General features: G+C 40.1%; 1 protein-coding gene across 2 annotated transcripts; it reads right to left on the bottom strand.

The window, feature by feature from the left end:
* Positions 1-880: 880 nt before the first annotated feature.
* Positions 881-10797, bottom strand: VPS37C (VPS37C subunit of ESCRT-I). 2 transcript variants are annotated; one of them, XM_015821778.1, is made up of 7 exons: positions 10741-10797; positions 9540-9615; positions 8608-8685; positions 4647-4761; positions 4390-4561; positions 3842-3924; positions 881-2214 (listed from the first exon to the last, which is right to left on the bottom strand). In XM_015821778.1, the coding sequence occupies exons 4-7, from the start codon at positions 4737-4739 to the stop codon at positions 1462-1464; spliced, it is 1101 nt and encodes a 366-aa protein (XP_015677264.1). In that variant the 5' UTR covers positions 4740-4761; positions 8608-8685; positions 9540-9615; positions 10741-10797; the 3' UTR covers positions 881-1461. The 2 variants fall into 2 exon arrangements, with proteins under 2 accessions (XP_015677264.1, XP_015677265.1); XM_015821779.1 differs by lacking the exon at positions 8608-8685.
* Between the last annotated feature and the right edge of the window lie 204 nt (positions 10798-11001).

Below are 11001 nucleotides of genomic sequence, written 5' to 3'. Positions count from 1 at the left end.
AAATTTTATTACCATAATCAATTACATATATGCAATGGCTTCCATCAAATCTGAAAGTCAGTCAAATCTATTGTTTATTTTTTTAAAAATAAATTACAGACAAGCAAGAGGATAAAGTGCTTAGCAAAACTATTTTGTTTTCCATTACATCCCCTGCACTCTATTAATTGATAGCCAGTGTTTCTTCTTCTCAACCAAAGTGAAACAATAAACAAAAAGAAAGGAAATGCCTCCGTTTCCTACATTCTCTGTAAAATTAAAAGATTAAAGAAAAGGATCTGGATATGATGAAAGCTACACATCCAAATTCCTGAGAAGGTTGTCACACTCAATAATGTAGGTAGGACATTACATCATTTATTCGTCAATATAAATAATGCATAGTGATTTGGCTTTCTATTGGTCAATAATGCTATCCAACTGCCAAGCAATGCCAAGACCACAAGTTTCTTAGGTCAAACAAAATCACAGAGCAATTGTTCAAAGGGTAACCTATGGACTGAAGAAGTCATGGTTAAGACTTGTTTTGTGGTATGAAATCAAGAAAGTACAAGTTAACTTGTTATGGAAGAAAGAGGAGAATCCAAACAATGGCAGCTTTAAAAAAAAAAAAAAAAAGGCATGGGATGAGAGGAGCACCTTGTGGATTCTGTGGAAGCTCTCAACACAAATTGCAAAATGGGGGGGGGGGATGGCGAGAATAATGGAGCAAAATAGTTTTGGCCTTTGGTGCTGACCTCATCCAGTGCTGTTAATGCAGTTTTATGAAGAAACATGCTCCCTTAGACTGACAAGGGTTCTCCAAGCCTTCCATATGGGAATATCCAGCCGCAATTGTTTGGTAATCTGCTATAGCTACGAGCGAGCAGGTGAAGACTCTTTCTTTCTTTGTGGAGTTAGCAAACATATCATTATTGTTGAGGAGGTACTTCCTAATGCCAAGAGAAACTTTAGACTTCTTCCTTAGAAATCATGTTTTACATCAGAAAAGCGTAACTGATTTCTCCATCAGATTCTCTGTAAGAATATAGGCATATAGAACTTTTTAATATATTCTAATATGCTAAATTAGAAAACTACACACACACGCATACACACGCACGCACACAAAACCAGATCGAGGTTGCAGTCCATTAAGTCTTCCTTAAAGAGTTTAGCAAGCACAATGCCATGATAAGAGCTCTGGGTCTTTGTGTGTATTTTATACTATGGCTTGAACTGAATGTTTGGTCAATACTGATTCCATTAAGGCTGCCTACCATGACTATACCTACAAACCATCAAACAGTGGCCTTCCTTTGCAGCTCTTGCCAGTATTATTCCATCATTTATTCCATCAGTGTAATGCTTCTGTATATATGTTTCTCAGGATGACCCTCCCCAATTTTCATCTTGGGGCTGATTAGCTAGCAAGACATCATTTCATCAGCTACCATGTAAAATACTGCCTAGAAAGCTGGTCTAATATCCAGACCAAGTATTGCCCCGAGGGGGAAGAGGTGGTGGCAGATACCCAAAAGATGGAGCTGGACCTGGGGGATATGGAGGCTGGGGCGGAACAGGGAAGCTAGTCGCTGAAGGTTGAGTGGGATAAGGACATGGTGGCCTTCCTCCTGATGGAAAATAGGGAGGCTGCATAGGCTGAGGAAATCCTGGTGCTACTGATGGAGCCCTGAGAGGAGGCTGTGGATACCCTGGTCCAGAAGATGATGTTCTGGATGGAGACCAAGAGTACCTGGATGAAGGCAGGTCTCCTGTTTGAGGCTGGGATACTGGATTACTTGAAGGAACAGATGGGTATCCAGGACCTGAGGGTGGTTTATATGGAAATGGGGGCTGGGCACTTGGTTGAGAGGTGGCAACATGTCCCACTGTAACTGGTGCTCCTCCAAAGGGCCTTGGCTGGAGAGCCCCATAAGCTGAAGGGCCTGTTGGAATACAAGGTGATAGACCATAAGGTAAAGGAAAGGGTGGTTCCCCAGCTGAACGCTTCTGTGGCTGCTGATTTATAGGTCCAGAAGATATGTGGGAAGGAGACTGGTGGTTAAATTCATTGCTATCTGCTGGCTCCGGCAAGGACTGAGATTTTTGCAACACTTCTTGAAGTTTTTCCACTTTTACTCGTCGTAGATGAGATAATTTCCTCATGGTAGAAAACTGCTCAAGAAATGTCTCCAAAGGCACCTCCCCCTCCAGGAACTTTTCAGCCATCATCTGGAATTTTAAAAAAATATATTAAAATAATGCTTCCATCTGCATCAAAGGGAACATACAGATAGTCCTCAGTTAACAACCACTTATTTGGTGACCATTCAAAGTTGCAAGAAGTGGTGCTTACAACAGTTTCAGTTGTCCCAGCATCCTCGTGGTCACGTGATCATGATTTGGGCATCTGGCAACCAGCTTGCGCTTACGAAGGTGGCAGCATCCTACAGTCACATGATCACCATTTGTGGCCTTCCCTGCAGGTACCCATAAGCAGAGTCAATGGGGAAAGCCAGCAGGGCAGGTCCCAAGTTGCTCAGGTAAGCGTCTCCCAAGCTAAATGTCGTGGCATTGCTTAGCAACAGAAATGCCAGTCCCAATTAGCATCAAAGACTGAGGACTACTGTATTCTAATTCCTGACAATAAGACTTCCTTATCCAAAGCTATTCAAAATGCTCTGCAAATGGTAGGATAATGCAAGGAAAAACAAATGGTTATTCTTCTCCACTTACTGTCTCTTTTTGGGATTCATGACTTTTATTGTTTTATCAATGTATAAAATACAAAAAATAAAAATAGGAAATTAAGGGAAGGAAAAAGAAAGGGGGAAAGAAAATATGAGGTACAAGGGAAAAAAGAAAAAAGCATTGACTTCAGACTCTTTTTAACACAGTACAACATTACAGCCTCAACTTTTTAACTTATATATACTATATATATATACAACATTACAGCCTCAACTTTTTAACTTATATATACTATATATATATANACACACACACACACACACACACACACACACACACACACTCATATTAGAGCCATTTCTATAACAACAAATCTATCTAATCGGCAAAACCAAAGTCAAAGTTTCATTTTTTTTCATCACAAATACAAAATCCAGAAGTGATATCCAAATAAAAAACATAATTAAATATATTCTCCTCTTAACATACATACTGTAAAGTTCACTTTCAGACCAATAAAATTCTAATTAACTCCAATTAACTCATTAAATTTAGATCACTCCCTCCAGGTTACCCTCACAGAATAATTTTTTCTTCTTGTAACCATTCCTTTAAAAACGCTAAACCTTTCTTTAAGCTAATACAGCTTTTTCTTTAACTTTCTCTTAACACAGATACTTTCAAATACACTTTCAATAATATTTTACAAGCTTTGGGAATTACTTAAGTATTATATATAAAGGAAAAAATACATTTTCAAACTTTATATTAAGTCTTTTTTCAATTACAAATATCAGACCGATAAAAATCCATCCTAATTCCCATTGACTCATTAAGTTTAAGTCACTCCTTCCAGCTTATCTTCATGAAATAAAATCACCAGGAGTCCTCCAGTTACTTTCTCCAACAGAGAAAGTAAATGGAAGAAGCATGAGACCCAAGTTAAACGCATGAAGGATTTGAGTAAAAGGTGCAAGTTCTGTAAATTTCCTTTCATTCTTAAATAATAATGCCTGCTATAGTTTAGTCTGTGTTCTATTCATGTTTAGGTATTTGCTTGTGCTGTATAACAAGGACAAAATGTGGGAAAGCTCAGCTGGACTGACTTTTAACATTCAATTTCTATTAAAATAATTTATTCCCTCTGGAATTTAAATAAGAGACTAACCTCAGATTCTTCTTCAATTTTGAGTCCTTCCACCTTCAGAAGATCTAACAGGGTATCAGGCTTTGTTGCTGCTGAGAATTGCTCTGAGAAATAAAAAAATAGACACCTAAAAATTAAACAAAACCGCGCCTCTTCTTCCTTTCAATGCAAGTACCTAGTTATGCACATATATTGTACATGAAGGCAACCAGCTTCTAAAAGAAGAATTCTGTTGCTTTAAGAACTAATGTCATGTAATCTGAACCCATAACCAAGGAGGAAGAAGGGAAGGGTGATCAATTAAATCCCAAAGTGCAGTTTTTGACTAATCAGATGGTCACTTGCACTATAATGCTGGATAGTATCTACTGGATAGTATCAATAAATTGACTACTGGATAGCATCAACAAATGCATCCAGATGAGGTGCCAACCATACCCCCATAGCTCTTCCATGTCCCAAGACCAAGATGAAGGAAATGCACAAAATTAATCTTGGTTAGAAAAAGCCTATTAGCCAATTCTGTTCCACCTCTATCCCCATCAGCCACAGCCATCTGAAAAATTTACCAAGCTTTGACTTCTGCTCCTGGCATCGCTCTATCAGTTTTTGCAGCTCTTGATATCCATCAGAGAGGTTTGCACGTCCTGTTTCCAGGGGCTCCTGGAACTTCAGGTTTTGCTCTGCAAGACTACGATTTGTGGCCAGAGCCATCTCCCTTTGCAACTGTATATCCTGGACCTGAGAAATGAAAGGTTAGGTAGATATGGCTCATTTTAAAGGATAGTTTCTCTCTTCAATAACTTTCATGTGTATGAATGATTACCTCATCGGACTCCAATGCCAACCGCTCAATCTCTTCCACATTTTCCTGTAGTTCTTTCAATTCATCTACAGTCTTGTCTCTGAAGGTCTCCATCTTTTGGGGGGTTCATCAATTCCTTTGGGATTAAGAGAAAAAGAAGATGGTTAGTAAATTCATGTCATCACCCAAGCATATTTGGTTGCAGGGTAATTTTCAGTTTAGGTAAGCCGTATTCGCCGGCAAAAATTGTATCAGAGGACAGCTTAATAATTACTCGTCCTTTCTCCACTTTTGCATATTAATGTGAAGGGTAACTTTACACACAAGTGCCAGACCAATAACAGAAGGTTTTGCCTATTAAGGCCGTACATGTATTTATGAGTATATGTAGGTAAATATATCATACAAAGTACTGCATTATCCACCTTAAAAGAGAGACCAAAACAACTGGAGATAGATGCAAGAAAGTATCCTTTATTGGCACACACGAACTATAATGATCCTTGGGCTCTTTGCCAAAGCACTGCAGAAGAGCCCCAAACAAAGCAACATTATAGATTACATAGTTTTGGTCCATCTAGAGCAGAAATGATAAAGAAAATATTGTAAATCACAGTCTGACCTTTACAGTCAGAATATAGCAACTGATAATGTCATGGGGTGAGTTTATTATGCTCTGACTCAATGCCTCTAAATTCTGCATTCCTGCAAAAGCTCCAAGCCCACCACCTTCTAACATAAACAATATTTTATTTATTTAGATTTTTATCACAACTTTACTAATTTGTAATAATTGTTGTGCAAAATCCCCTTCCAGTCCTTCAGCCATTATATTTCCTGTCTAGCCACCATTTGATCTATAAAGCTGCATAAACCATTACTGGGTAGTTATTGGGTATTAGTTAGTCTCCATTCACATCAGGGAAAGACGACAAACGTTTCAATTATCTGTCTCCTTCCCCTCCAGCATCATCAGATCCAGCCTCCTGCTTTTAATTAGGACTACTGCAGGCCTAGTTTCATTCATAACTTAGCCACCTTTAATTAACGATTTAATCTTCTACGAAAGACAAGACAGATAGAATTAAATATAATCTCTCTAGCACCTATCGCTAATAATAGGAATATTGTACAGCATTATTTGTGTGATCAAAGATGATCAAGGAAAAAGAACACAAACCTTCCAAAAACTAAGTAACAGGAAGAAATGAAATGACACTAAGGTGAACTAAAATGTTCTAAATAATCTCTGCTTCAAGTTACTTTATGTTTCAGGAAGAATATCCAATAACTACCCAGTAATGGTTTATGCAGCTTTATAGACTGCATGGTGGCTAGACAAGAAATATAATGGCTGAAGGACAGGAAGGGGATTTTGCACAACAATCTCCATTTGAATTTTGCCATCTTAATCCACCAGCCTGTTAACTGAACAAATAAGATCAGTTTAACAATTTGCAACATTCCTATGCAGCAGGAGGTTTTCGGCTTTTGGCTCAATCTAACATGCAACCTTGGCAACCAAAGCTAAGGATAAGAAATAAGAAAACCAGTTGTTCAGAAATATACTATGCTGACCAGTACCTTAGCAAAACAATCAGGATAAATATCTGTATGTATATATAATATGTCCTTCATTTTCAATGTAATATTTTTTTTAAAAAAACACTTTAATTAATCTTTTCTTGTGCAGAATCCTTTTAAATCATTTGCTTTCATTTTTAGAACAAAGAAAATTCAGTATCTTTTTTCGCTGAATTTCCCTGATTATTACACAAAACTATTGGCATTAAGTGACACGTTCCTGTTCAAAATAAACAAATAAATCTTTATCTTCCTTTTGAAAATTATGGCTTCAAAGAACGTCCTAACAGGTAAGAGAGATTTTTGATTCATTATTATTATTCACTGACACACAAACAAAGCTTATGGTAAGTCAAGATAGACAACCACTCCTGGTTTTTTTAGCAGAAATCGGAATACATTTTTCAACTTCTTGTTACTTTATACTATTTTCCCCCTTGGTATGTATTGGTCCTTTAGTGTCATTGTAGCATCTTTCCAAACCGTATTATGGTTTAATAATCACACAAGCAGCTTCTTTGTACAATAAAAATTACACTGAAGCAACCAATGAAGTTTCCCATTGTGACTGATCCTGGACAAAGTGGTCTTTTGTGATCCACTAGGGCCAGACAATTTGATGTTTGCAGTCATATAAACAGATTTTGCAAGCAAAGCTTCTTCTTATTCTGTTTCCACAGTTTTTTTAAGCAGCTTTCCTCAAGCCACATGTATAGGTACTCTTCAGCATATGATTATTCAATCAACAATCATTCAAAGTTACAAAGGTGCTGAATGAAGGGACTTACAGACCCGAAGTTACAGCCAATGAAGAACCCCTGGTCACATGACTGCAATCTTGGCAATCTTGGCAACCTGTCTGCATTTGTGACTAGTTGCCAAGCACCCATTTGCAATCTTCCCTGCCGGCTTCCCCAGAAAGTCAACAGGGAAGCCAGCAGGAAAGGTTGTAAGCTGCTGCTGCTGCCTGCCAAGACGCCTCCCCCTCATATCTGGGGGTCAGCCAAAAAACTTTGTGCTGAAGCCTAAGCAGGATTTTGCATGGGGCATTTTCAACCATCTCCTCCCCCCCCCCCGAGTTGAGAGGACTCCCTCTCGACTCTGGGAGCTGGCCGAAAATATTCCATGCCAAAATTCAAGCAGAATTTTCAGCCAACAAGGATTTTTAGCTCCAGAGAGGAGAGGCTTCAGAAGATTGAAATTTCAAGCAGTTTTGAGGACCTTGTGCACTCTCCCTGACTCTTCCCCATATCTCCTCACTCCCTGCTCCACCCAGCAGAGCCTCAAGCTTGCAATCTCCTGCCAACTTCCCCACTGATTTGATTGTGAGAAGCCAGCAAGAAGTTGCCTCGCCTAGCAACCAGGGCATTCCCTTAACAAAGGCAACCGGGGCTTCCTGGATTGCTGCTGCTAAGTGGCTGCAGTTTAAGACTGCATTGCTTAATAATAAGACTCCCAGTCCCATCTTAGGTCAAGGACTATTTGTGTGATATCACGGAGAACCGCGATTGAATATCATAGAACCAGGGCTATATAGACTGACTTAAGCTCTTTGAGAAAAGCGGAAATATAGCTCTAACAAATGACTAATATTCCTAAACATGTAACTTTCCTCTTCAGGAAATACAGGTAGTCCTCAGCTTATGATCACTTTTGGAATTTCAGTCATAAATCATTGTGACTATAAGTCAAGGCGCCCCTGTGACTGGACTTGGTTTTATAAATCATAAAGCAAGTCACTGTGGCTGTTAAGTGCACCGTGTGGTTGTTAAGAAAATCCAGAATATTAAATAGGCAGGACCCAGATTGTTGGGGGCAATATGCTGACTCTGTAAACTGCTTAGAGGGGGCTGTAAAGCACTGTGAAGCGGTATATCAGTCTAAGTGCTATTGCCATTTTCCAAATCAGCAAAAAAAAACACTGAAAAACGCAGTCACATGACTGCAGGACACTGATAATGGTCATAAATGTGAGCCAAGTGCCCAAAATGTGGTAACGTGACCATGGAATAGGGCATATTTACGTGGCAGTAATAACTTCGATGAGGGTCATAAGAAACTTTTTTGAAGTCCATCATAACTTTGAACAATCATTAAACGACCAGTCATAGGCTGAAGACTACTTGTATAAAAATTATTTTGGCAATCAAAATCATTGTTATGAAGCATTAATTTCAAAAGGAAATGGCATGATGAAAGGAAACTAACTACAGAAAGATAAAAATCCTATTACAGCTACACTGTCTTTTAAAATAGCAAGGAAATACAATCATGGATCACATATAGTTAAGTCTCTTGTATTTAACTCCAATATCTCAGGCTCTTGTAAACTAGACAGAATTCATGAGTAGCAGGACATATAAAAGAGACAATTTTGAATATATATATAGCCTCTTACTCTCTGCTACTGATGGTTCTACCTTTGGTTCAAACAAAATATTTCACAGACTTGTCTCTGAAGAGTCACCATCAGTATCTGCAAAAAAATAAAAAAGTTTGTATTTGCTTTCATGGTTCCCAGAGTAAATACTAAATATCCTCTAAGGAGAAATTATAAGTAATAATTGGGTTGTTCTGTCTGTATTGAACACTATTCTTAATCTAAGTTTATGAGTAACAAAGAAGATGCTTTACATATAACTTGAAAATGAAAGTGTGCCTCTGACAACTTGTTTGTGCACAATATAATATTTTCCTGAAAGTGTGTAAGTCAGAAATAATTTTTCCAGTTCCTTTTTGAATAAATATTTAGCTAACATCCCCAGATCTTCTTGTACAACATTTAACTATTAATCCACTGTTATCCCATTGCAATGAAAAGACTCTTGGAGGCTTACGTAGAACATAAATCAGATAAAACTTTCCTGGTATAAAATTCCATAAAAACAACAAAAATGAATACCCACCAAACATAAAAAATATAATGAAAATAGAAGTTAAAGATAGGGTTAAATCAGGACAGTGTTTTCTCATATATAATGATACAAGTACAGGACCTTCTACTCCTATTTATCAATGCCCTTGACCCCAGGAAGAAATTGTCTAATTTGAAAAGAGGAGCATGTGAAATTATTTCCTGTGCAAAGTATATTTCAGGTATAGCAGATGAATCCCCTCTGCAAGCCAATATTATCTATTGATACATCTAGTCATTTTAAAGATTTTGAAAGTTATAAAACCGAGAATAACGTTCATGGTACCCTTGAGAATAGCAAAAGAAGAGGAAGCAGTTATCAGTTACCAGTAGAAAAAAATGACATCTGCAAAACTTTAATTTCCATGGAAGTTGCTCTCTATACCCCAAAAGATACATGAAGCATACACAAATACCTCAGACTGGTGCCACTGACAAATCTGAAGCGCCCACCTGGGGTCCAACAGGGATGAAGGCCAGATAAATTTGGTGCTGCGTGAGATACATGACAATACAACTTATCACAAACTAAGCATTTACAGCATAGTATTATAATTATGCTTTCACTGTCATTTTAGTCACAAATTACAGTACAATAAAACAACCGGCACACCTCTTCCAAGCTTACTAATACACTCAAAAGAACACAATCCCCCACCCTTTTAAATGTGAATTAAACATTTACCCTGGAACCTGTTTCGCTACTGATACACCCTTTCCCCCCCCCCAATCTTGTGCCTTCCCAATATGTTGCATTACAGCAGTGGTTCTCAACCTTTTTAATGCCGCGACCCCAACTGGTCATAAGTCGAGGACTAAACCGGTCGTAAGTCGAGGACTAAACCGGTCGTAAGTCGAGGACTACCCAACCGGTCGTAAGTCGAGGACTTTCCCTGCCCGGGAGCGCCGCACAAGCGTGGTTCCGCCCCCTGCGCCGGCCGAGGCGTAGCTGGCAAGCGGCAGAGACGGAGCAGGCCAACCACCAGCTGGCCCAGCCCAAGGGAGGTAAGGCACCTGCCGGAAAAGGGGGAAAAAATGGCGGACAAAAAAATGGCGGACAAAATGATGGCAGACAAAAAAAAATGGTGGACAGCCTTGCTTGGCGACCCCTATGAAATGGTCGATCGACCCCAAATGGGGTCCCGACCCACAGGTTGAGAACCACTGCATTACAGCAATCTACTACAATTCCCATAATTCCCAGTTCAGCCAGCTCAATCCTGGGACTTGCATCTGGAGGACCCCAGACTGAGATTTATTTTAAACCCGATATTCCTATGAAGGGTCCCCCTGACTCGGCGTGAGGCTCCCGTCACCAGGGTGGAGCCTTCCAGAGCGGAGCGAACGCCAGCAGCCTCCCCAGCGCGCGGGCCTGGAAGGGAAGCATTGTCCTCCCCGCCCCTCCCCGCCAGCTGATCCGCGCGGGACTGCCACGCGCAGGGCCAGCCCGGCGCGGGGGGGGGATGGGGCAGGGGAGGGGAAGAAGGCATCTCGCGGACACACAGCGACCCTCCACCCGCTGAGACCGCCGTTCCAAAAGGGAGGGCGGGAGGGGGGCTTCCTCTTTTCTCGCGAGAAAGGGTTAAGCGATTCAGCCCTCTGGCAATAACGATGTACCTGTGAAAAGCCGGGGAGACGGAAGAAGAATAGAAGAAAGTACTACAACCCCGTGAAGTGAAGTTTCCGGGAGAAAGCCGGAAGTTGCGTCCGCTCAATGGTCCGCTCAGGTTACTACCATGAGCGCGGGGGGGGGGAGGAAATTGATTCAAGTGTTCTCCCCACCCGGAAAAGAGATGGTTTATTCCGCTGGCAGAGCCAGCGAAACGGTGCTCTTTCAATTGGGAAGAGCCTTTGTGTCAGCCGTATCGCATCGCAGGC

The sequence above is a fragment of the Protobothrops mucrosquamatus genome, unplaced genomic scaffold (genome assembly GCF_001527695.2).
Source record: "Protobothrops mucrosquamatus isolate PMUCROS unplaced genomic scaffold, P.Mucros_1.0 scaffold1399, whole genome shotgun sequence".
NCBI lineage: Eukaryota > Metazoa > Chordata > Lepidosauria > Squamata > Viperidae > Protobothrops > Protobothrops mucrosquamatus.
Note: the sequence above shows the minus strand (reverse complement) of the source record. Positions and strands in the feature narration are given on the sequence as shown.